The sequence below is a fragment of the Camponotus vicinus genome, unplaced genomic scaffold (genome assembly GCF_025532165.1).
Source record: "Camponotus vicinus isolate PSW18456_S1 unplaced genomic scaffold, iyCamVici1.0 SCAF_1, whole genome shotgun sequence".
NCBI lineage: Eukaryota > Metazoa > Arthropoda > Insecta > Hymenoptera > Formicidae > Camponotus > Camponotus vicinus.
Genome location: NW_028141945.1, coordinates 32796119 through 32823551, shown reverse-complemented (window position 1 = coordinate 32823551; position 27433 = coordinate 32796119). Strand labels below are relative to the sequence as shown.

At 32.3% G+C, this 27433-nt stretch overlaps 3 protein-coding genes across 9 annotated transcripts; 1 reads left to right on the top strand and 2 right to left on the bottom strand.

Annotated features, from left to right (window-relative positions):
* The first annotated feature begins 2449 nt into the window (after positions 1-2449).
* On the top strand, positions 2450-15736 carry Pcf11 (Pcf11 cleavage and polyadenylation factor subunit). Of its 5 annotated transcripts, none has more exons than XM_083082272.1 (17): positions 2450-2547; positions 4311-4536; positions 6152-6277; positions 6843-7031; positions 7129-7353; positions 7525-7629; positions 7792-9019; positions 9558-9666; positions 9772-11139; positions 11214-11456; positions 11546-11889; positions 12003-12261; positions 12368-12594; positions 13090-13331; positions 13431-13445; positions 13837-14344; positions 14427-15736. In XM_083082272.1, exons 2-17 carry the CDS (start codon positions 4372-4374, stop codon positions 14771-14773), a joined length of 5700 nt encoding a protein of 1899 aa, XP_082938398.1. In that variant the 5' UTR covers positions 2450-2547; positions 4311-4371; the 3' UTR covers positions 14774-15736. The 5 variants fall into 5 exon arrangements, with proteins under 5 accessions (XP_082938398.1, XP_082938394.1, XP_082938387.1 ...); XM_083082268.1 differs by lacking the exon at positions 2450-2547 and adding an exon at positions 2555-2693; XM_083082261.1 differs by lacking the exon at positions 2450-2547 and adding an exon at positions 2555-3235.
* Positions 15737-16044: 308 nt separating this feature from the next.
* On the bottom strand, positions 16045-18267 carry Asnrs-m (asparagine--tRNA ligase, mitochondrial). Its single transcript, XM_083082450.1, has 4 exons — positions 18053-18267; positions 17096-17670; positions 16549-16996; positions 16045-16450 (listed from the first exon to the last, which is right to left on the bottom strand). The coding sequence occupies exons 1-4, from the start codon at positions 18179-18181 to the stop codon at positions 16190-16192; spliced, it is 1413 nt and encodes a 470-aa protein (XP_082938576.1). The 5' UTR covers positions 18182-18267; the 3' UTR covers positions 16045-16189.
* Positions 18268-18472: 205 nt separating this feature from the next.
* On the bottom strand, positions 18473-27208 carry Cmb (combover). 3 transcript variants are annotated; one of them, XM_083082406.1, is made up of 17 exons: positions 27157-27208; positions 25369-25519; positions 25138-25280; positions 24962-25060; positions 24733-24846; positions 24233-24655; positions 23573-23857; positions 23262-23507; positions 23048-23180; positions 22810-22971; positions 22293-22728; positions 21235-21363; positions 20901-21152; positions 20584-20767; positions 20284-20475; positions 20078-20197; positions 18473-20002 (listed from the first exon to the last, which is right to left on the bottom strand). In XM_083082406.1, the coding sequence occupies exons 1-17, from the start codon at positions 27178-27180 to the stop codon at positions 19838-19840; spliced, it is 3258 nt and encodes a 1085-aa protein (XP_082938532.1). In that variant the 5' UTR covers positions 27181-27208; the 3' UTR covers positions 18473-19837. The 3 variants fall into 3 exon arrangements, with proteins under 3 accessions (XP_082938532.1, XP_082938525.1, XP_082938542.1); XM_083082399.1 differs by lacking the exon at positions 27157-27208 and adding an exon at positions 26148-26734; XM_083082416.1 differs by lacking the exon at positions 27157-27208 and adding an exon at positions 25605-25738.
* Between the last annotated feature and the right edge of the window lie 225 nt (positions 27209-27433).

Sequence of the window (27433 nt, the reverse complement as noted above, 5' to 3'; positions counted from 1 at the left end):
ATAATATTGTAGTAATAATATAATATATTAATTATTATTATAACATAACATTAACTTTAGTATAACATATTAATAATATAATAATTAATACTAATATTAATATCATTTTACTTTGAGTAAATATAATTTTATAAATTTAATAAAATGTGTATACAAATGTTATAAAAATATAAAATATTTAAATTACATTCGATAATTAATTAAAAAATTTGCATTCTAAGAGATGTGTATATCTAATAGAATTGTAAATATTGATTATAATCGTATAATGACAAATATGGGAAAACATACAATCTTTATCATAAATTTTTTATTATTTTGAGATATAATGATAAACGAATACTTTTAAATATACATACCCTTGATGATTTTCAAGAAAATTACAAAATTAAAAAAAAATTCGAAAAATGCATTATGTATTCCAGAAAGAACATCGATTGTTCGAGAACGACCAATTATTACAATAGTTACAAAAAAAAAATAAATTTGATTAGAAATTTGATTTAAAATTTTTGAACAAAGAACTTTTTATACGCTTCAGTAATTTCATGACTCTCATCTTGGATTAATTCTCCAGCATATGCTGCTGCTTCAATTTCATGAATCTCATCTTGGACTAACTCTCCAGCACATGTTTCTGTTTCAACAATTTCACGAATCTCATCTTGGTTTAATTCTTCATACTTCTGCTTGTTCTACTATCATTTTCATTAACTTAATGAGCTCCGAATGTATCAATATTGATCGATACATATCCCTTACCCTGGAGGTTGTAACATCAGGAGTGGGATGCATGTCAATTGTCAGCGCTTTCTTCACTATACCTTTATACATAATTGGTACATGGTCATCCCAAACTATATTCTCAAATGTTTTATTTCCATGTTGCTTCTGATTCTCTACTGCACAAATTAGGGCACAAATTGTTAAATTAGGGAAATTTTTTATATTCAAGTCTGTATCAGATGGGTCGATAGTGCGATGAAAAGGCATTTTCTCCATAGCTGTTTGCAGAAATTTTTCAATCTCCTCTAACATAATAGGGTCAGCATGAGCTTCTGTTCTTTTACGTGACATGATAAAATTACACATAGCTCTTGTAATTTTCATGAATTCATAAATGAGTATTGTACATGCTAACCAAAACTCACATAAACTTTGGTTCTGATAACAAAAAAGGAATAGTGTTCGTCTTAATTTAGGTAGAGCTGTGAACGTATCACTTATCCTCAGAAAAAAATTATCCTTAAAAACTAACTCTCCAATTGCTTTCCCAAGAATTATATATATATCTGATTTCCTTTCGGTTATATATTTTTGTAATTGTCTGTCTCTCATATCTGAGTCAGATGAGAAAGACTTCTTCATAGATACAATAATGACATGACAGGTTGCTTTGATATCTGCTGCTGTAATTTGACCTGTTCTAGGTAAAACTTTTAGTGTTTCAGTCACATATTCTCTTATATCCTCAATTAATTCAACCCCCTCATCTGGATCTGTGAGATATTCCTCATATGCTACTTGAAATTCAACACCATACTGACAGAACAGACTAAGCCAGTATGCTACAAGATCTGGCGTAGTGTTTATGTAATTATTCCTGTTCACAACTATATTTCCAAACGTTATTCCTAGATCGATAGCATCTCGAGGGATTTTAATAGGCATGGCTTCAGCAACTTCGGGAACAGGAACAGGAGAAATGATAGTTCTGAGACTTAATTCAGGATACTAGTTACAGATTTTAAGCAAACTATAAGAGTTTAGTCTCTTATTTTTCCTCTTAATGATTATGTCCTTGAACATACAAACTCACTGTCAGGAGTATCATCTCTTATATAAACTTTAAGATCTGGTAGCTCAAATTTTTTTATATCGGCTTCATTTGAGAGTTGATCCCTACCGTAAACAATGGCTGTGTTTAGCAGGAAAAGCTGCTTTGTAATCGTTGTAAAATTCGTGAATCTAATTGGCGTATGCTCTTCAGATTCAGCCAAAATTAAGAACATACACCAAGGGCTCACGAATTTTACAACAATTGCAGAGCGGCTTTTCTTGCTGAAAGGAACCATTATCTTTTACAAAATTAAACTCTCCACGATTTGCTATGTTAGAAATTTATGTTTTATAACTTTTCCATTAGGTTTTATTACTTTTTCATTAGGTTTTAATTTTTCCATTAGGTTTTATGACTTTTCCTTTAAGTTTTATGACTTTTGTATTGTATATACGTATACAATTGGTTACCTGCATCTCAGAAAACAGCAGGATGTCCGTATTGTAATGACAACTGCCGTTTCTATGTGCAGGTTTACCTGCGTTGTCGCTCAGTCTTTAGATGCATCTCGCGACAAACGGTCATGCGTACACTGGCGTACAGTGCAGTTAGTATCGTCCGTCCCTTAAGCGAACGCAGCGCCACCAGAGACGTTTCTATCGCGATCGTTGATTAGACGTTCCACGAGAGGCAACCGACCATTCGGCGACTGCGTCCAATGCGAGGTAGCATTACATCCCGATTCTCTCTCGCCGAATACAACAAAGGTATGTATGGTAGCCATTTTACGCATGGAGATTTCGTTCGCGTAAGCAGTATAGTAATAGCGTACGCGCGTGATTTTTCGACGATAAGTCGAAGTACGGTGCGTGTCTCACGGACCGTGCCTGCGTTGCACAATGCGCTGAGAAAGGTAATTATCGGATCGGTCGAGGATCGAGTGAATGAGTGCCGAAGTGCGTAAGATCCGCGAAGGTGCGAAAATCGGACGGTGGAGATTCGCGTGAAAGAGGACGGGCGGGAGAGAGAGAGAGAGAGAGAGGAGCGGCACCGATGGCGAACGACGGCTCCAGATGCGCGCTGGACATCCTCGCATGAGCGTCGCGGTGCTCGTTAATCGGACGTAAATTACGCAACGCGCACTTGGAGACGAGAAACTTGACGTTCTTCGTCGACGTCGGTCTTTCGCATCGCGGGAGAGAGCGAGAGCGACGAGAGAGCGAGTGAGAGAGGGAGACTGCGAGCGAAATCGATAAGTGTCTCTCTGCGTATGGATGTGTGCTCGTCGACCTTCGTCTAGAGCTGCAGATAAAATTACATAAATAGGCGTCGTCGTGTATGTATACGTGTGTGCGCGCGCGCTAATTTTCCTTCCTTTCGTCGAGAGCGAGGATCTTGCCCGACTCGAGGACGATCGGATGTGCTCCGATGTGCATCCTCCAATGGAAATCGAAGGTACAACATGTATCAGAGTCTCTCGTCACTTTCGTCCTAGATTTCGTCTCCGCGAGGCGAAAGTGCGCTTTTTTTTCGGGTGCGACGAGCGTAAAGTTTCTTGCTCCGTATAGTATATATTGTAGCACGCTTCTCGTTTCTCGAAAATATTTTCATTTCCCGTTGGTTTTTTTTTATTATGAGTCATCCTTTAGGAATTTGTTTAAACTGTTTCCGAGCGAGATATCTGGACAGATAATGCTTATGTCCACATTCTACTAATGACACGTGTTACAAACATTTCCCATATATTGTTCGATATTCGCCGAAAATGTGTTAAGGCATTCCTGACCTCGTGCCTATAGTAAATGCAAAGTAAGCATGTGGATAAATGCAGAACACATTCACGTTCATTACACATGTTAAGATGTGTGTATATCTGTATGTGCGTGTGTGATTTCGGCGATATACAATTCGCTATCGAATGAATGCATTCGTAACGGCATGGCGTTGAAATTTCGGTGAAATTTTTATTAATAAACTTTTATTAATAAATTTAACAGAGTTTGTTTAGAGAACGTGTTTTAAAATAAGTTTCTGGAAAAACACGTAAATTTTTACAAATATTGAGTGAATGATGTAATATTGAGCAATATATACAGATAATATAAAAGATTATCCGCGAAAAAAGGGGGGAGGAAGTATCGTTGGATGATCTCATTTTGTTCAGTATATTTTATTATCAATAATAATATTAATCATAGAAATAATATATAATCAATTTTAAAATAAAAAAAATATATCGGAAAATATGCGAGATTTTGTTTTATATCTAATGGAGCAAAATTTTCATTTTTGGATATAAATAAATAAACTACATATTGTTTTTTTTAGAAAAAATTTATATTTATATAAATAATTATTTAAATAAAAATTTATATAAAAATAATTATTTAAATAAAATATTAATTGTATAAAATTTATATTTTACTGATAGATGAATTTGTTCGTTATCTTTCTCTCATCTTTCTTTTTAGTTAAAAATATAAACATTGTATTGTATATAATACATGTATGTTTCTGTTTTATGTTATAGTTTGAATGCCTACTCTTGGCGTGATCAAGACCTTATACTTGTTCATTAACAGCCTATCAACATGGCATCGACAAAGTCTAAAGAAGTTGCGGATGAATACATCTCATCCCTATCTGATCTTACAATCAACAGTAAGCCGCTTATTAACATGCTCACCATGTTGGCCGAAGATAACATTGAACACGCATCAGCAATAGTGCAAGCTGTTGAGACTCATCTACAAAAGGTTATTTATCTTTCATAGTTACATCTAAAATATTCAAAATTGATAATATGATTGATTGATATTTTATCCAAAATTGATAATATATATTCATATATATTTTTTATAAAACACTAATTTGTATATCAAATTGATGACCTCTCCCCATCAATATTATTACATTTTCTAATACTATAAATATTACATTTCTAATATAACAAAGTCTTTCTTTTTTTATAGATAAATAAAAATGTTTTATTTTTGTCACATGTAGCATGGCATGCACAACAATTTTGTAATTTTGTGTTACTATTTTCCTTTGCATTACACACATTTTGCGAACTATTTATAAAGAGATTTGTTAGCGAGATTTTTTGGAAAAGATATAGTTAATATATACCTGCTATTAGCAGTATTGAATATTTTATTCAATAACTGTCCTGTATGCAATCATATATTAATTATAGTTAATAATCAGAATGTCAGCAGGCATATGTGTGTATGTGTATGTGTATGTATGTATATCTTTTGAGATTAAGGAGTAAAAGAATTGCAATAACTGAAAAACACTATTGTATATATATATATATATATATATATATAGATATGTGTTTTTAAATATATATATTGAAATATGGTATATATACTTAAATGTTATATCAATATTTATATAACAACAATATTGCCTACTGTTATTAATAAATAAAATAACAGAGAGAAATAAACTACTGTTTTAAGTAATTTACCTTTTGATATTGTAATTATTATATGAAAATACGCTGCACATTTTATCTTTTATTCATTGAGGTATAAAATATGATTAGATTTGTTTGTGTATATATTTCATAACATTTAATAAGATGTATTTAATAAGATGTATTTAAGTACTCTAAATACTCAGAATCATAATTATATAATGTCTGAGTAATATTATTAGATGATGGATTTGCAAAATATGTCTTCTATTACATTGTAACATTTTAATATTACAGAACTTTTAAATAAAAAAAACCAGTTGTGTATAAAAATCTCAAGATGTTAAAATTTTCTTTTAATTACTATCTTATAGAAAAATACTTAAGATAATAAGTTACTTACGATAATAATTTATAGATATGATAAGGAATGAAATAATTCAAATATTTTCCACGATATACTATATATGTTTGTATATAAGACATAAGATATCCTAAAATTACTGAAATTTTATGTAGCTATTCTTTTTGATAAATTTATAATAGATATTTTCTTAATGAAAATTTGATAGGTATCTGTTGTTTATTGCATTATTTTTATTTTTAGTATTGAATGTATTAGTAAATAAGTCACAGCTAATTGAAAAATAAAAATTTATTATATAATACCTTTGTAACATTATTCTTTTGAAATTTAATGCAAAAAACTTTGCTTTTTTTGTATTAAGTATTTTCTATAATTGACTGTTTATCAAGCTATTCTTACGGGAAAATTGACTTCGAATTAGAAAAAGAATATTGCTGAAGAGAGAAAAATACAATAATTCGGGAATATCTATTAAGAGATATTACATATTAAGAAACTTATATATATATGTACACACACACACATATATACATATATAAATGAATTAGAATATACATATATCATTGTTTTATATTAGGTGAGAAGTGACATTAAGTTACCAGTACTCTATCTCATCGACTCGATTGTCAAGAATGTAAATGGAGACTATCTGAATCTCTTTACGCAAAATATAGTAAATACGTTCTGTGGAGTGTTTGAAAAGGTAAATATTGTTTTACATAGGTTTTATATAAAATTATTTATATAAGATATATATTGTATAATTATATATAAAATCATCTTTCTTTTTTACGATAAATTGCAATTATTGTTGACCGCGAGTAACCCTTAAATTTTCTACGCGTGTATGGTAAAGTAAAACTAACTCAACTGAACTTTTAGTCTCGGAAATATTTTATAGGATAGTGTATAGTCGCTTAATGCTTTATATTTCACAATGATATAAGATAATTGTTTGATCAATATAGTATCATTGACCTCACATCTCGTCTGAAAGGCTTCAAAAAAAGCTCTCTTGTACAGAAATTTATATTATTATATATTGATTTTTCTTTGTACAAATAACAAATACTAATATTTTATTTTATTATTCAATCTTAGTAAATTTATATTACAGAAAGATAAAAATATATAATAGAATTTTATAAAATTTACGTGCCAAAATAATAAAAAATTGAAAATATCTTCTCAAAGAAATTGGTTTCATGAAAATCTATTGCAATCATTTTTATAAAATAATCGTCGGTATCTTTATTTTCCGTAAATAGGTCGATGAGAACACAAGAGCCAGCATGTGGAAGTTGCGGCAAACGTGGAATGATGTATTCCCACCGAAGAAATTATTTTCATTAGATGTGCGGGTACAAAGTATCGATCCTGCATGGCCAATCACTGCCCCTCCTACTAATATTTCTTCAGGATCCATACATGTTAATCCACGATTTTTTTCCACGATGGTAAATTTAATAGATAAATATAATTGATACATAATTGACACATCATTATTATACTATAATTAACATATTATATTGTTTAAATACTATATATTTTTAGCCCCAACAAACTGCGACATCAATTGTCCCGCCTGTTAAATTGCCATCAGGGGAACCAGTAACAACAACAGAAGCAGTAATGCGAGAACAGTTGCTGAAAAAGCAACGGGAATTGTTAGAATTGCAGAAAAAGAAGATTGAATTAGAACTATTGCAAGCTAAAGCAAGTTTAGAGCAACAGCAGAGGCAACTTGACAAACAAGCTGGTAGCTTGAAAACAGAAGTGGTAGGTAATGTTATATATAATCAATATACTACGATAGATATAAGTTGAGAATCTCGCGCATATGATTCTGCTTTATATAACTTAATATATTATTATTTCAAGTTTATATATGTATATCTTAAGAATATGTTAATATATGTGAACAATAATTCGATATTTTTCATTACATAGGTTATACCTACTGCACATGTCCCCCCAACTACAGAGGCAGCAGCACAAGGAAAACCTGTAGCACCTGTAGTACCAAATCAAACGCCGAAACAAGTAGCAAAACAAGTAAGTTAAATGTTACAACACATACACACATATGCGCGCGCGCGCGCGCGCACGCACACACACACACACACACACACACACACACATATATATATATATGAACAATTGTACATTAATTGAATATTAACTATTATGATTAAATATTAAATTTTATTTGTTTAGTTCCCTGCAGCAGCGGCGTCACTTTTAAAGAATGCAGGAGCAAACAGCGGGCCACGAATTGCACCAGCAAGTAGTATAGCAGTAGCATCAGCTAAGCCAGTCTCACGAGACCCACGTTTGAAGCCTACTCCTGCTGTTCATGATGTGACAACAGTACCAACAATAGATCTACGACAACGACCGGGTACGACCAGTCCGAAAGAATTACGGAATGAAGGTCAAACGCAGCCAGTCGTAAATACAATTGTAACTTCAAACCAATTAAAGCAGCAGTTACCTTCGAAACCGGCTGTAACTAGCACTGTCAACAAGCCTCCGGCGAGTCCCGCCGGTTCCGATAATCCGACGTTATTAAACGTTATTAATAACAATCATGCTGATACGAATCTGAACAATAGTAATAATAAAACTTTTAGTGGTAATATAAATAAAGATGCTGTCTCGCATCGAACAAGTCAAAAGAAAGACCCTCGATTGACTAGTAATAGTAGTGGTAACCTAAACAGCTCCAAAATCGGTCAAGGTTTATCGATTTGCAATAATAGTTCGTCTTCAACACTGTTAGCGAGCAATCGAGGAAGTGGAGGTGGTGACTCCAACAAGTCGAAAGACTCGAAGAGCTCGAATTCGTCACGTGGTTCTTCGTCTTCAATAGCCGATAAATCTTCCACTTCCTCTAAATCCTCGCATAGGAAAGTAGGGAATAAGTCGCGATCTAAACAACCGCAGATCTGTCCAAGTAAGATTCAAAAAGTCGACAGAGACTCTAGTCCAGTTAGGTCAAAATCTCGTGAGAAAGACAGCGGAGACAGTTCACCGTCCTCGCGTACTTCTCCACAATCCTCCTTCCAAGCCTCTAAAAACCGCAAGAAAAATACCAAATCCAGAAAACGTAGTCCAAGTCCCCCATATAGAATTCCCAGGCGTAATGATATAAAATCGAGTTCAAGTTTGAGCAATTCTGGTGGTGTTACTGAGGAGGAGCAATCTGGTTCGCTGATAGTATCTCCTCCTCACCCACCAACATTCAAAGAAATCAGACCGAATGCTAGACAGAGAAATTATGTAAGACGAAATAAAGATGACAGTCTTAGTCCGGAACGTTCTCCAGCCAGTGCTGGAAATGCTCAAATCGCTGCTGAGCCAACATTGGAATCCTCTAGCAAAGATGAAGATCTCAGAGCATCGCTGTCTCTACCTGGCACTACTGTTTCCATATCCGAAAAGAGTGAGTCGACAATAGTGTTTAATAAAATACAGTTTTATTTCTGTATATAACATTTTGTAATACACTATTCATGAATCTCTTATCTATATTTCAATTTTGCATGCGAGCATATTTATAAATTTTCACATATATATGCTTTCTTTAGTTATTGCTAAAAAAAATTCTGTCTTGAATATTTTCTCATAAAGGTGACTACAATGTTTGCCTCATCTCTGGTAACAATTGCAAGACTGTAGCAGGTGATATCTTTAAAAAGGAATATTTTCGACTTATTTTTTTGCGCTAATTTCTTTATTCGTAATTATATAATTCTAATAACTTTGATTAAAAATATCTATTTTAATGCATTTTTCTTCTTTTGAAAAATATTTTTTAAAAATCTAATTCTTTCTCTCTCTAAAGTGAAAAAATTAGGGCGACATATATTAAGTAACATTAAGTTAATATTAAGGATATTAAAGGTAATATTTTAATAATTTTAGTTACTCCACAGCAAATTTGTCTCACACAAGTTACTTTATCTTGAACTCTTTTCCAGAAGAGGATTTAGATCTACGAGTATTACCATCTGTTAACGCTAGTAAGAGACGCAGCGAGGACATAGAATCGTCTCCAGCTAAAAAAACTAAAGCTGAAAAGTTTGATGCGTACGTATTATTATATTTATATTATAAATGTCGTGTTTGCTTTATAAATCTCATACATACAATAAATAATTCGTGAATTATATACACTTTCTTTCAACTTTACAGATTATTTGGTAACGAAGACGTAGATTTGCGTACTCTGACTCATCCTAAAGCCGGTCGTCCTCCGACACCTCCACCGCCCGTAATTTCCGGGGAAGACGGGAAAGATAGCTGGGCGAAATTGAAAACGCCGCCAAAGAATGAAAGAGATAAGCAAGTTAACAACGCTGATGATAAACGCGAGAGAGATCGTAACAGAGACAGACTGGGTCGTCTCAGGCTTTATAACAAACTTCCGGATGATCCTAAAGAGAGAAGAAGAACATTATCGAATGAAGAACAAGATGCTAGACCAGGGCGTAGAGGCCGGGAGAATGATAAGCCTGAAAGAAATGACGATAGAAATATCGAAATTATAATGAAGCAAGCCGCCGAACAATTAAACCAAGGATTGATTACCAAAACGCAATATAACACTTTGATACAGGAGGTGTTGCACATGAGCGAGGATCGAAAATTGCGAGCCGCACAGCGTAAGGAGAAAGAAGCTGGCACTGTAATATGGGAGAAAGGAAGTAACATGGATATCGTGTCCGGTGCCGCAGATCGCGCTGCGACGTTCAGTCCGTCCAATGACAAAGAGGTGATACGAAACAAAGAACATCCGATACCGCGAAATCCTAACGGCCCAAGATGGCAGAATCAGCCGTGGCAACAACCGTGGGCACATCCACCAGGACCACCATATGGTGGACCGCAGGGACATTTCAATTCGGACATGAGACCGATCGGGCCTTGGCAGAATCCGCGACATTTCGGACCGATGAGACCAGATTACCAGTATCATGGTGGCTTCAATCACAGTATGGGACCCAATCCACGATTAGGGCCAGGTATGATGGGTCCAATAGGTCCTAACGGTCCGATTATGTCAAATCTTTTGCCAAACGGTCCAATAGGGCCGATGGGCCCGATGCCAAATTCTATGGCAATGGGATGTCATCCCGCGATGATGATGAACAATGGACCGATGACAAATCTCATGACGAATCCAAATATACCGTCTTTAGCATCTGGTAGAAATTTATCGCCAAACGCATCCGCCAAATACGAGCTCGATGATAATGATCAAAGTTATGGCGGTACAACAGTAAAGAATCCGGGACCGCACAATCGTGAATTGTCACCGCCGGATCCAAAATTGTTGGCCGAGATAACAAGAGATACCATGAAATCTATAAACATTGACAATATACCGCGAGAAATTCGATATTACGGACAGACAGGTGTAGTGTTCATGAATTGGGACGATCCGCGAGAGATCGGCTTCCAGGACGGTATAAGAAGAATATTGATCGACGACAAAGATACTATAACTTGCGCATTTAACGATCAATATAAGGAGTTTATGTACGAGGGAGAAATCCATAGGTATTTTTTAGAGAATTAAATGTGAACTAAATTCGATTTCGAAAATAATAATATCGCAAATTGTATCTTTTCAGAATCAAATTAGGCGCACCTACTCGTGAATTGTACGTCGATGATCGTTGGTACGAGTGTTACTTTGGCGGTATGCCAATAACGATTGAACTCGGTGGTAAAACGGTTAGTATAAAACTGGAGGGTCCTCCTCCACAAGTCAAGATCGGTACTGTGAAGAGAACGGATCTCGTGGTAGCGAAAATTAATCTTATCATCAACGCACGAAATATGGTGCCAGTATTTTTGGATGCGAAACCACAAATGTAAATACAATTTTTCATAGTGTAACGACACGCGAATTATTCAAAGAATTAAATAATAAATACTTATAATTTTGCATTGCTTTTTACAGATTTGAAATTGAGGGAAAACCTCATACGCTGGAATTTACAGACGCGTTGCAAACTGTTCTTTTGAACGGACGACCGTTCAAAGTTGAATTCGGGGGATTACCTAAGCCTATTATTGTTAGAGACAAGAAGCATTTCATTAGGTTTTCAGTGCTGCCAAGGGGTGTACGTGCTGGGCATGTTAAAATTACTGGAATGAGAGGTGAAAGTCCTACCGAGTCGCCACCAACGACTCAAGCTCAAAAACCTAAAGTAGATGCTGCACCTACGCCAAGCCAAGTACCGGTTGTAGAACATGAATCTACGTCGCAAGATGGTTCAGATTTCACTTCAACTTCAAAGCCAGGTGAAAAATTAATTTTTCATTCCCCTCTTCTCATCCCCCCCCCTTATATTCTTTTTTACTTTACATTATTATAATTCATTCCATTTACATCTATAATATTATCAATTTTTCAGATTTGCAATTAGATATATTATCATCAGTTCTACCATCGGCAATGGCGCCGTCGTCTGGTTTATCGTACGAAGCCGAACCAGTGGAAAATCCGTCAGCACCAGCACCCACATTACCGCTGAATATGAACGAATTGTTCCAAAGATTAGTCGAAACTGGCATTGTTCCCAGTCTCGTGGGACAAAAGAAACAGGAAGAAGAAGAAAAGAAAGAACCCGAAATTAGTCCAGTCTCCTTCGATAAACCGGAGACTCTTAAAATGTAAATCATCATACACTTGTCGATATTATATTCTTTCAGAGTATATTATCTATTCAGAATAAGATAAAATGAAATGTTGAATATCAAATATTGATTTGTTTTACAGCAAACAACCAGCTATCGCCACAGCGTTGTACAGCGGTATGCAATGTAGTTCCTGTGGTGCAAGATTCGCACCTGAATTAGCTACTCGATATAGCCACCATTTAGATTGGCATTTCAGACAAAACAGGCGTGAACGAGACTCCGCGAGAAAAGCGCATTCTCGGCCATGGTATTACGATATCAGTGATTGGATACAATTCGAAGAGATTGAAGATTTGGAGGATAGAGGTCTGTATCTTTTTTTTTCTTTGGTTGCGTGATATAAGACGACAATTCCATTTTTCAGCTATAGTATTTCTAGTAATTTATTTAATAAATGATTTTAATCATTTATTAAACAAAATACTTTAATTATTATGTTCAGATATTATTTTGATCATAGATAGCAATGTATTAGAGGAGAGATAAGTAAGCAAGTAAGAGTGGTTATTATGTGATATGTATTGATTATGTGCGTGATTTATGTTATTTTATGTGGTAAATTTGCTCATTAATGTGGAATAGACATATCATTTAGAGACATTAAATTGAATTAATTAATCAAATTGTATACAACGAATACATATTTAGGCGAACAAGAAGATCGCAACAAATTAGATCTAAAAAATAGAGCTTTGGAACAATATCAAAAATCATATGCTCAATCCAATTATTTTGACTCATCTTTCTCTTCCAAATCTATAGATTTTTTTTTCATCTTTTTTATTATTTTTCTTCCTTTAGCTCAAAGTTGGTTCGAGACTGAAAAACAGACGGCAGAAACGGAAGGCATGGCTACAGATGAAACCCCTCAGGAAACATTGCAGCCCAGCGTACCGACTGGCAGTGACGAGGATTCGCGATGCCAGGTATGCCACGATGCATTCGAACAGTTTTATAATGAGGAAAAGGAGGAGTGGCATTTGAGACCAGCAGTTAATTATGAAAAAAGGAATTATCATCCACTCTGTCTAGAAGATTATAAGGTTGGTTTCTCTCTATATTTTAATAGATATTTAAATTTCAACTGTTGATATTATATTTCATTAATAAAATTTCCGTTTGTTGCATTCTTACAAAAATAGGAAAAGAGTCTAGTGGTACGTGATTCATTAATTCATATTTATGCCACATCTGTTTTTGTTTTTATACATATTTGTTTATAATGTATATGAGAGATTAATTTTATTTATCTTGTCATATATCTTATTATATATTGTTTTACTCTAATAAATAGATATGTATGAGCAAAAGAGCACCTAAAAAAGAAAAAATATGAGTGAATATTTTTCATAAACTTTCTTTGTTTATATTTCATTATATAATTATTTTCACTTGCACTTGCAATTATAATGTAAATCATAGTGAAAATAAATTTAAACTTTTTATTATGCAATTAGAACGGATTAATCATATTTATATTGTTACTGTCATCATTAAATTAATTAAATTTTAATGGTTTGTACTTTTGATTTATTATTGAAACTTTAGAGAGCATTGGAAAAAACTGCCTTGGCACTCGAAGAGGCAGTCTCGGAAATTGAGGAAAGTAAAAAAAAGTGTACTGAAGAAACGTCCGGAAATGAACAGGAAAAATCCAATGTAGAAATATCGAATAAGGAACTTGAACCTGTGGAAAATTCGGAACAAATAGAAGAGGGTCCCTTAGAAACTGTTACATCAGAAACTGAAGAAAAATCCGCTAACATAGAAAATTCTGAAGTTACACAAGTCCAAGTAGAAGAGAAAGAAAAGATGGAAAATGCCACTGAAGAAAATATAGTTACAGCAGATACTAAGGAAAACGCACCTGCGATGTATGAAGAAGAGAAGTCTCTGAGCGAAGGTGTTACCACACCATTCGAGAATATTAAAATTAAAGAGGAGCCATTAGACGACATTGGTGAACAAGACAATAGCGACATGTTTGCTTTCCTAGATAAATTAAAGCATCAAATTAAAGAGGAACCTATGGAACCTGAACCCGAACTCGAACCAGGTATATACATTTATTTTAAGTTACTGCAAAGATTATTTTTTTCATACACATATACGATTTTATAATATTTTATTCTCATTAGATCCCGAACAAATTGTGAATGAATCTGGTACTGTAGATACGACATATGCTGCAGTGAAAAGTTCCATCGATGGAAATGTAGAATTAGACTCGACACCAGCACTTGTCCCAGCAGCTCCATCGCGAATTAAAATCAATATCACTAAGCCACTAAACAGTAATAAAGAATCGGAAGAGAATAAAGAAAAAGAAAAAGAAAAAACAACGGTTGAGACTTCCGTAGAGGAAAACGCGGAACAACCGTTAATACCAGCTTCTATTAAACCCAGTTTACAGGGTAGAAAGCTATCGAATTTACCTCCTGTGGAGAAAGGGCAGGAGTTGTCAGGACTCTGCTCTATTATGTAAATAGTATGTGTACAAATTTTCATCAAGTTTCTATGAATTCAAATGATACAAGTGTATAAAGTGCTAGATTTACAATTAGACAAGATCTATTTCTAAGCTTATTTATACCTTGTATATCAATTTTGTGTAACTTGTACGACATGATAATATCATCTTTACAACAATGCTTTTTCACTTTGTTTAATATTTTGATATTTTGTCTTTGTAAAATTTTAGAACATTTTATAGAGACAAAATAGCAGCATATTATCGTATTGATATCATTGTTATTCTTTCTAAATTTATTAATAAATTGATCTATGTAATAAGTTTAAATTAACTTAGCGAATTAATTTAAAACTATTACATAGATTTTATGTACAATTTACTTACAATAAAAGATTTTTTGCTTTTGTATAATTAATACTGGAATGAACATTACGTCGTACAAGGTAAAAATATGTAAAATGCGTGCAAGTATGTATGAGTATACCTTAAGTATTAACATTTTGATGAATGCAAAAAGAAAAAAAGCGCAGAACTGTATATATTTTATGTAATTTAGAAAGATATAGTAGAGCATTCCCGCGCGAGTGAATGTATTTTTAAGTGAAATCGTGTTTTGTGATAGATGAAATTATTGCAAATTTGATAATTTATGCTCACTAAACTTCAAGTATACTATTTGTACTTGTGTATAAGTTTGATGATGATTTGCACTCATTCTGGAAATTTCAAGTACTATTTGTACTTGTACGAAACACGACAAACCTTTAAAAACGAATACATCCAATAAGTTCATTATACGGGATACGACATTGCCTGATTCATTTTAAGATGTACAAATAATGTGATATATATGAGTTGTAAAATATACACATAAATCACCAATGGAAAAACAATGACGACGATATTGGATAAGGAAAATGACTACGATTACTATTAGAAAATATTTTGTTGTATAAAGAAGACTTATTTACTACAGGTTTGACTTCCTTTTTAATTAACCTTTCTAATCAATATCCTTTATACTTAGTTTCAAAATTATATTTAGGGCCTGAATTTGAATTCATAAAAACACTTTAAATAAAGACATTAATAAAAAGTTAATCCTTTGTTGTATCTTCATATTCAATAAACTATGCATTCAAGATTAAACCATTGTTATTGATTGTAATTTTACCTTTCACTCCATTTAGATATTAAAGATAATTTGGCTATTTCTCAATTACATTATTTCAAGTGATTATTTTAGTAAAATTGTAGAAATAAAATTGTAAAATCTTTAAGAATTAAAAAAAAAAACTTTTATAAATACATGCGACATTGTTTTTCCACCCAAAAGATTATTGCTTAAATATGCTGTATCAATATACAGCTACATTTGTTTTCATTTAGGATAAATTAAATAAAACACAACAGCCCTGAAATCTTTATTCATAAATTGCAATTGTGCGGCCATCTGGGAAAAGGCACAGTGTCCTTGATGTTACTAATTCCCAAAATGCATTGCAAAAACCTTTCAAATCCCATTCCAAAACCACCTGTTGGTACATTCCCATATTTACGTAATTCTAAATACCATAAAAGATTCCCCGTGGGAGGTAGTTTTAACTTTAATTTTTCATAATTATCCTCACGTATACTACCTCCTATCATTTCACCTACATCCGGTGCTAACAAGTCCAATGCTGCTACCTTTTACAAGAAAATGCACATAAAATAGATATTTTTATTCAAAAAAAATATATATGTTTCCTGTAAAAGTTGCATATTATTTGTTTTTATCGGCTCACCTTAGATGAATCATCTGTACATTCTTTCATATAAAATGGTTTAATGACTCTTGGCCAGTTTATAACAAATATTGGTATTCCGTCATTATATTTTACTAAAAATAATTCGTGCTCTTTTGAAAACGCTTCTCCATATTTAATGGGTTGTTGCAACTGATTCGCGTGATTATTTAATATATTAAATGCCTCTTCATATGTTAAACATCCAAATGTTTTATTCACCCATCGTAGATCAGGGGCACCAATTGAATACAAATCTGAGGCTCCTTTTTCAATAATTCGCTTAGTAACTTCTTTTACTAAAAGCTCAATTTCCTCTATCAATTCTTCAATATATGTAATAAAAGCTATTTCTCCTTCTAGCATATAAAATTCTGACAAATGTAATCTTGACTTAGAATTTTCTGCTCTAAATGTAGGTCCAAAAGTGTACACTTTCGTGAGAGCTCTGAAAAAGTTCTAGCAATACATTATTCCATAATTTAACATAATTGTACAAAGACATATGACATTGATGATATATTGATATACGTTAGAATTTAATCACCTTGCTACAACTTCTAAATGCAATTGTCCGGAAACAGTAAGAAAAGCACTTGTATTGAAATAAATCTCATCTTCTGATTGACCTTCTTTTCTCATATCTTTTAAAATCTCTTTTGAATGTGGTCTAACGGTAAACACTTCACCCGCACCTTCACAATCATTGGATGTCAAAATTGGTGTGTGTACACTTATAAACCCCCTATCTCTTAAATGATCATTAATTACTATAGTGGCAAGATCACGTAGCCTCAATAAACTAGAGAAACTACGTGTTCTTGGTCTCAAGTGTAAATACTGTCTGACATAGTCTTGATCATATTTCTTTCTTGGTGCAAAAGGATATTGATCTTCTGCGACATTACACGTACCGATTACGTGAATATTAGTCGCACGTAATTCGGTTTTACCACTGGGAGCTAAGGCTAATTCTCCTTCCGCGCTGATACTACATCCATAACTTACATTATCGTATTTCACGATCTTTGGTATAACAACTTGTAACATTTCGCAGCTCGACCCATCAGAAATGTCAACAAAGATGTTATCCTTCATCTTTCGGACTGCGCGTACCCATCCCTAAGCATGAAGATCAATACATATTTTGTGTAAAAGTTTAAACAGCCTAATCTAGCTTATCGCAAATTAAATTATAAGCGAGTTAAAAAAGAAAAACAACACTTGAAAGCAATCGTTGCTGTCAATTCTTACTGTAACTTGTAAACTAACAATACAATATCTAATCTCAATAAAATATCAAGTCTCTGTAAACACATATAAGAGTAAGATTTTTTCTTTGCATATATCGATTAGAATAAGATCTGTGAAGTATCATGTTCAAACATATTATATCAAGGATGTTTGGAAGATATAAAACTAATTTTTAGGATATTCTTTAGACGTTCTTTAAACCTTCCATTTAGGATGCGAAGGATCATATTAGAGTTAGAGCACGTCTAACCTGTACTTTTGTACGATTTCCAATCGCCTCTTTCGACGTTATGTCTGAAATTGTCGAGCATTTATGTACACCGCACTTAACGATGTCTGTATTAAAGCGGTACAGCCTCTTGACATATTTCGAAAACATTTCCTGGATCACTTCTAACAATTCGATTCCAGAAAAAAAAATTGTCTATACTCGCACAAGAGGATTCAAAATGGAGTCGTACATCGGGATTAGAGGCGCGAATAGAACAAAAGGAGCAAATAATGCCGCGAAACGCGCGGCCACATTTGATCCATCTCATCCAATAATCTTATTACAGCTTACTGTAATTCCATTTACTGCCTATGCTCTGGCGAGGATTATCAACTAGATATTTCTATTTAAAAAAAGAAAATGTTTCTATCTAAAAAAAGAAAATGTAATAAGCAGGTGTAAAAAAAAATGTCATGATAATTATTATAATTTTCCATATTAATTCTACATCCTCCAGTTTGCAATCGTATGAGATGAATCAAGCCTAAAAAAATTGATTACATACTGTTCTAAATCTAAGAAAATAGCGCAATACATTACGACTATAAGCCAAACAGATATTATCTTTATTTTAACTTATACAATTACTCATGAATGCCGAAAATCTTTATCAATAATAAAATAATAATTAAAACCTCAAATTATCAAAAGTAGATTATAGATAGAATGTAGATTTGTTGTTGGTAAGAATATTTAATATAAATATATAGAGGAAACATTGTATTTTAAACAGTTAGTTTTTTTGTTGCGACTGTAAATGTCTCGATTGATTTTCTTTGTATGTGTTCAGTATTTTCATTGTATAATTATATTTTCTAATATTTTATAATTATACAAATATTTTGAAAATCAATACAAACCAAGCAAGATTGCAAAGCACAATCTATAACAACTTTGCTAATGTCACCTTTAAAAAAATTGATATATTTTATTTTAAAATTTATTTTAATATTATATCAAATATCTATTAATTTCATCTATTAATTTTTTTATATATACTTTATATATATATTTCTTATATATAATATGTTTCTTGATTTTATTCTTGCAGTCAAAGATAAGATCAGTGTTTTTCCAAAAAAATCAGTTATCTTTCATTCTCTGTAAAATCTACCCAATTTCTTTCATTTTCCAACATTCTTCTTTGATTTGAATAGATATAACACACAATTATAATTACAGTATTATTGTATATATATATATAAAAATGATTTATAATGTAAATTATAATAAAACGTTCAATGTGTATATACAATGATTTATGTGCATGGTATATACACATTGACGAATGTATTATAATTATAATTGCATATTGTATCTACAAACTTTATACTTTTTAAATTTTACAAAATTAAATTTGCCAAGATATAATAACACATAAAATACAATATAACTTAGATTTGCTGTAGTTTGTATAGTGGCAATGTTCTTTATCATTACTTAAACAATTGAATCTATTTAAATTTATGTTGTTGTTTTTTCAAGTTACATACCTCGATCAGAAGTTTATCAACTAAACAAATTGTCGAGTGTTTGCTTAATTTATATTTAGTATATATAAAGTTCTTAATTTTTAATAACTATTGTGCTATCTTATCAATTTCAATTATTTAATAGAATTTTTCTTAATCGGAAGAAATAGTTGGAAATAGTAAACCAATATCTTATTAAGATCAAGATACATTTTGTTATATGCTTTTTTCTACTATTGCTATTACTGAAAAAAATAATTTTAAATAATTATTTTATGCAAATATATCAAAATTAATGATGTAATCTAGTAAGAAATATATCAAGTTCAGTATCCTCTGCTCTTTCATCTTCAGTTTTAGCAGCAAGGCTTTCAAAATCAGGGGTAACTGCTTCCGCACCCATCGGTAAAGATGCTGCTTCTTCTTGTTCTTTTCCATTATTATCGCCAACAGAAGACTGAAATAATATGTTTAATATTGATTTATGCCATTCATTTAATCTCGAAAAATTAAAAAAAAGAAGATGTAATACTTTTTGATTCCCTGAAGAGTCAGGCCTAGATTGATCAGCCTCTGCCAAGTCTTCATTATAACCAGGCTTAGCATTAGAAGTGGAAGGAAGAGTACTTGCACAGTCAAGTGAGAATGTTCCCTAACAATGTTAAATTATGATTTAGATGGAAATTTCTTATGTATATTATATAATAGAGGATTTTGCATTTATTTTATATTATTTACCGATATTTCCAAATGGTCTATTAATGGTACTTGAGACGAAGCTGGAGAAGAGGCAGTGTCTACATGAGATGTCGAAACCAATTCAGTCATAGACGATTGATTTTCCAAACCAAAACCCAAAATTGCACCAACGTCTGAGTCTTCATCACTAGATTGACAACTTTCGCTTGGAGTTAAGTCAGGTGCCTCATTCTACATAAAATTTTCATTAATAACTACAGAATTCTAAACTTATATTATTTCACACTTAGAATTCTAATACACTTATTTATCTGCATTATAATAAATGCATATACTAACCAGTGGATTATTTAATGTTTGTGTGTTCTGTAAAGTAGTAATCTTTGCAAGTGACCTGAATAAGTGAGATCGCAGTCTATGATCTTCACTAATAGTCTTAATTTCTCTCAAAACAATTATTAGAAAATCGGGTCGTTTTTTATTAACTGCGATGAGCGAACTAATTGCCTCTTTCATCTCTGCACTGTTCATATAATAAATTGTACAAATTTAATATATACATTTTTGTATAATAATAAAAATTATATATATAGTATTGATTTTTATTGTTAATAGATTTTAATGATGATAATAAATCTTGGAAGAAAGATTCAAACCTGAGATTATTAAAGATATTATCATCATTTGTTGCAGATGCTAATCGTAAAGAACTATGAGCTTCTTCCCAAAGATTATCCACTTGTTGAGTCATCTCGTTTGCTATGATATTACTACGACTAGTAGTGTTTTCCCTGTCTTGCTGTTGTAAATTTGATGGTAATTGAAGGTTTAATGAATATTGTGCCTCTGCACTGATTAACGGTAAAGGTAAATTATCAGCTCCTTGTTCTCTATTCCGCTTGTCTTTTCTTAAATATAAAAAATAAAAAATAAAAAAATATCATACAAAGAACATGTTGATATTGCTTTAATAATTTTTATATGCCATACATTAGCGAACTATTGATGCTACTTCCGCTTGTATTAGTCGTGTTTGCAGAACACGCCGAATTTGCTGTAACTACTGGAGAATCAGTCATTGTCTTTACATTCCCTGAGAGCAGATTTTGCCGAGAATAACTGAAAATAAAAAAAGATATGGTTAAGGCAATTTATTTAATTTAAAATTTTAATTTTATGTAAAAATATCAAAATTTATATTTAAAAAATTTATATTGATACATAAAACAAGTTATCTGTTACAGAAAAATAAAATTTTAAATTAAAATGGTAGAGAAGAGTATTGTGTTTAAAATTGCAAGTAAATCACAAAAAATGTTAGGATAATTATTATCACGCTGCATGCAGATAAGTGTTAGTTATAAAAAAATTTAGATTGATGACATGTTCTATCCAATCATGAAAAGTTTGTTTACGTACCTATATATATTACCTACCAATAAATATTTTCCTTATTTAGTTTTTTGTTTGTATTAACCACATAGGATTATTTAACTAAATTATAATATAGGCTATATATGCTTAAATATCTCAGTTTTAAATAAAGGTAATGATAGTTGAAAAGTATAAGACGGAAAATGACAAAGACAAAAATTGTGATGTTTATTATTAAATGTAATACATTAGATTTACAGAAAAACATATACAGGAAACAAAAACGTGCGACTAATCTGATCAAATTACGAAATATTATGGAATATGACAAATATGGAGTAGTATAGAGTACAAATTTCTGATCAAATTATTTCTATAGTTAAATAATGGTTGTCGAATGGTTGTCTGCTCCTTATTATTAAAATGTAATTAATTTCATGTTCATCTTTCTTTATTATGGCAATCATATTCAAAACCAAATATAATAAATAGAGAAAGATTTTTAAGGAAAATTTTTTTATACTCAAGTAAATAAAAACTTAATTATGAAAGTAAAAGAGTAAATATGCAATAAAATATAATTTTCACAAATCTAACTAACTGCACTTTTATAACATTTTAGAAAAGACGAGATGTATATACTCATATGTTGACATGTAAATCAATTTTTTTACCTTCGAAAATTGTCCCAGTAGTTGTTTGCTCTATTACCAGGAGGTACTTGATTATTCAATTGTTGCTGCTGTTGTTGCTGTGAGTTAGAAGTAACTATCGGAGTATGTGATAATGCTGTTGAAGAATTAGGTAGTGACACAAGATTTGGTAAAGACGAACTAGGAGGCAAAGTTGCATCCAACGTATCGCCGAGATTGTGAACGCTCCGGCTTAGATTAGAGTATTCCTCCTGACTTTCGGCATTGTTGATGCGCTGCGGTGCCTCATTTTGCGATCTCATTTGTAATTGCAGTTGAGAAATAGCGGCACGCATGGATTGTAACTCACGTTGTTGCGCCCACAGAAGCTGACAACATTGTTGTACTGTCGTACCCATCATTTGCAATTGTTGAGCTTGCGAATTTAATAATAATTGCCGATAATATTCAACTGAAGCTACAACAAAAAACATATCTTAACATTTCTTTCTTTAATCTTTTAAAGTTTTAAAATATTGTTCTTGATTTGATATCTTACCATGTTGTCCTTGATTGACAATAGACGCAGGTGGTACAGGACAAGCAGACCAATTATTATTAAATCCACCATTCTCAATCGCAGTGATTTGTGGACCAATATCTAATAAATTGTCTGACGTAGATATGCCATCCACACTTTGCTCATTAGAACCTCCTCCACCTACAGAAAACATGCATAAAAATTCATTATTTAATATTATTATAACATATAGTAATAATATAGTAATAATATTTACCTGTGGCAGATGTAGTAGGTGGCCAGATATTTGCAGGCGTACTGGTATGACTAGCTTGCGAACCCGAACTTCTTTGACTATTGTGATCTGGCACTTGGACATCTCGATTCGCATTAGACGGTTGCGTTTGCTCCTATTTTTTTTTAAAGGAGTTGTATAATTGTAATTATATAAAAACAAAACAAAAATAACGTGTAAAAAATATGATTCGGACCTTTTTTATAAAATCTTCCAGTTGACGTCTTTTAACTTGCATGGGTTGAGTCTCTGTACTAACATTATTACTCTGCTTCTTTTCACTTGCATTTACAGGTATAAGTGCTGGAGGCGGACTTGAAGATGAAAAGGAGGACGAAGAAGCAGGATGGGTAACTCCAGATAATGGTTGTTTTAAACGTTGTATTTCAGCCCGCGTAGCTTGAAGTAACGCAGACTGTTCCTTAAGTTCTCGTGTTACAGTCTAAAAAAAAGAGAAATGTTGCAATTTATACATTTTATTATAAAAAATATTATGATTGCTATTACTTGTATATCTTCGAGTGTAGGCACGGAATTTCGAACTTTCCCATGACCGACGTCGTCGCTATCGCTTCGGCATTCAAATGAAATGTTCGTCACATCCTCCGTAATTCCATTGTCTGTTGCACCTTCACAGGTCACATCAATATCTTGTTCAAACTCGGAAGTAGAATCCATAGAATCACGGATTCTTGTGCCATCTTCCATTAAAGCTTTTATATGTGCGAGCTGCGCTTTCATTGCCTCTAATTCCGCGGCTTTATCTCTTGTGTTTCTTGCACTTTCAGAAACCTGGATAATATAATAATAATTAAAACTTATTTCTAAAACATAAAAATAAATATACATCTCGCAAATATAAATTTGATGTAATATTCTACATAACAAGCCAGTAAGATCAAGAAAATAATACAGTTTAATAAAATATCTTTTCAAATATTCAGTAAATATTACACAGAATTATTAATGTAAACAAATTCTGTTAAGTTATTTGTTAAATATGAGTTAGAGACAAATACATAGTTTTTTTAGAATAAATAATAGAATTTTCATTAATATTATACTAAGTAAAAAAAATGTTTGCATATTATGTAAAAACTATGGAGTAAATTTTGAGATGTATAAGTATGTGATTGTTATTTATATCATGTTAAAAATAAAACTAACACTGCCTCTGTCATAAGCCTCTATGGCTTGTAATTCTGTTACAAGCTGATCCATATGATTCTTCTTTTTTTGAAGTTGTGCTAATTTCCCTCTTAGCGCCGCCGTTTCCGATTCAAGTTGTTCGACGTTAATCGGATCGGACAAAGGTGCATGGTTGCCTTCCCATGTAGCCAAATTAGATGTATTCTCTTGTTGATTCTCTTGTTGATTCTCTTGTTGATTCTCTTGTTGCAAAAGCATTTGTTGCGCTTGACGCGCCTCATTCAATCTTTCTCTGACACGTATCTGCATGTCCATCAAGTTAGCTTGTTGTTCTTGTAATTGTGTGAGTTTATTCTGATATTCTTCCATATTTCTTAATAATCGCATCTCTCTATTAGCATCACCGCGTTCATCTACATCTTCTGTTCCGTTTTCACCGTTCTGTGTAAAATAAAATATTTTATTTAAAACAAAAACAAAATTCGCCAATGTTTCGACAGCCATTAAATATTAATCACCTCGTCACAAACACTGCGATTTTGATATTGCTCCAATAATTTCGAAAGCTTTGTCTCGCTATCTTGAAGATCTTCCACCATTCTATTTAATTTTTCCTTCTGGACTTGTGCGCGCTATAAAATATTACGATATTGAAGAACAATTTAAGCAAAACATAAAATTATTCTATAACATAAAATATTAAAAATATGATACACACAATGTTATTATTGCACATATAATACTTACAAGATCGGAAGATCGACTAAGAGATTCTATCATTGTTGCAGTAACTTTAATATAATCCCTGATCTGATTTAACCGGCTCTCTACTTGATTTCTATCAGGCTTTAAGAAATATCATAATAAAATTAAAATTATAATAATCATCATTTAGAAAAGATATTAAAATATAATTACTGTACCATCTTATTCACATTCGAAGGCTTAGTTTCTTGTGATAATTGTGATGGTGATTGAGTTCTAGGATCAATAGGTGGTACCATTTTTAGCCAAGGTATGTATTCTTCTGCACTATAATTGCACTGACTTGCTGAGCTATGTGATGCTGTGATAACAGGTGAAATTATAAATAATGTTTACTGAGATAGAAAGAACGTATAGATAGACTTAAATATACATATATATACATTTACCAAAATCAGATAAGTCTTGATATGTGGTGAAATATGAAGAAGGTAGAGAAGAAGGTAGAGAGGAAGCTGATCTTGTGTTACTGTTCTTTGTTGTCCTCGATACCCTTGGTTCACATCCACGCTCACTCACTGTTTGCCAGCCCAATTGAAACTAATAGAAATTTTTTTTACATAGATAAAATATTTATGCAAGTGCAAAAATAAAATTAAAGTAAGTAGAACGATTAGAACAATGCCTGTAGCTCTACTGGTTACCAATGTGGATCCACTTTTGCGAGTATTCTTAGAGCAAGAAACACCCCACTACTCTATAGTCTATTAATAGATTGAATTCGATACTGCTAGGAGCAGCTTAATGGCATGTCCCGTAAGTTTCAAGCATCTTATTTTGCTAAATATTTTTTGATTTTTAAACTGATTTCTCTCTTTTAATATATATGCATTATATAATTATTTCTTAATAATTATTCGCTCACATATGATTCTATAGCACTACTGATAAATATTTTATACAAAGTACAAAAAAAGAAAGTGTATTATAATAACAATTACAAGCAATAACATATAGTAATTCTTAAAATAATAAAGTTTAATAATAATTTTTACTTATCAGTAATAAAAAAAATTATTTAAAGAAAGTCACATATAACAACAAGAGATGCATTGTATGTTTCTTCTTACAATTAATTATTTTTGTACATCTATGATAAAATAAGAAAAAAAAGAGAGAAAGAAAGAGAGAGTAATAAAGAAGTTGTCTTCTCTCTTGATGAATTTACCACATTGTTCAAGTGCTGCTGGTAGCCGTGATAAGTCAAGCGGTTTGCGCGCTGCTGATTAACAGCGGACTGCTCTCGGTTTCTATCGTTTCTGCGATTGCTTTTCGGCAAGGTGCCCGTATTACGGGGACTACCACCGCCGTTAATCCCGGGTGACATCGCTGTTTTCTTCCCTCGTTCGTTAACGAATACAAAACTATGCACTATTCGACTCCACGACTCTCGTAACGAACGCTAACCCCCACCGCAACTGATCTTGTTAAACGGTCTTCTAGTGCTTCTAGTTCTATTCTATTTACCTGAGAAAAATGCGAGAAAAGAGGCGCGAGCAAAATCTTATGTTTTTCCGACAGAACGAAATCAGAGCGACGAAAGTGCGTCTTCGCGATTCTCGTAACAATGTCGTATCGCGGCGCATCCGGCTAATCTTACGTCAAAATATTTGGCAGGCCTGATCGAGAGATTATAAATAAGATAGGCCATTGACGTATTTCACTACGACGGTTGGAATGACGTATATCAATCGTAACGTATTTATTTTGACAGCGATCAAGCTGGTTTCTAACGCAATATCGCGGCCATTTTTAAATACTGCTCGATTTCTGCTAGATATACACACATAAAGTATAGATTCATTATTGTGTTTCGCTTTAATTGACATGACAATGAATGAAAGTATATATGAGTGATTTTTCAATCAACTGCTAATATTTAAAGTCTACATCGGAAAACAGATTCGTAACATAATTTCTTGTATTGACAAAATCTCTAATTGTTGTGACTTTTGATTTTACATTTGTTAGGAGATGAGGTAGAAATTATATACATAAATAAATCATTGTGTATGTAGGCTGCTCGATTAAAACAATGCCATTAAATTTTTATCTTTTGACAGAAATGTATTGAGATATTTTCTGATAGAATTATCTGAAATTTCTTAGCATTTGATATCTCAAGAAAAACTAGACTATAAATTAAAATATTATTATATTAAGTAATAAATTTTTACCAGAGCAGCTGTTTCATTATTCATTTTTGCGAATGGAATATTTTACACGCAACCCAGACAGCACAAAAAGGCCAAAAGATGTCTTAAAGACGTCTAAAAGACTTTAAGACGTCTTTAAGTCGTCTTTTAGATGTCTTTTGGACATGTGTGCTGTCTGGGAAAACATCTTTGTCATTATTAATGCAGATCGAAAACCACAAAGACACGAAATGTCACGAGATCTATTTTTAGATTTAGATTTTTTTTTACTATTATTTAATAAAAAATAAAACGGGTT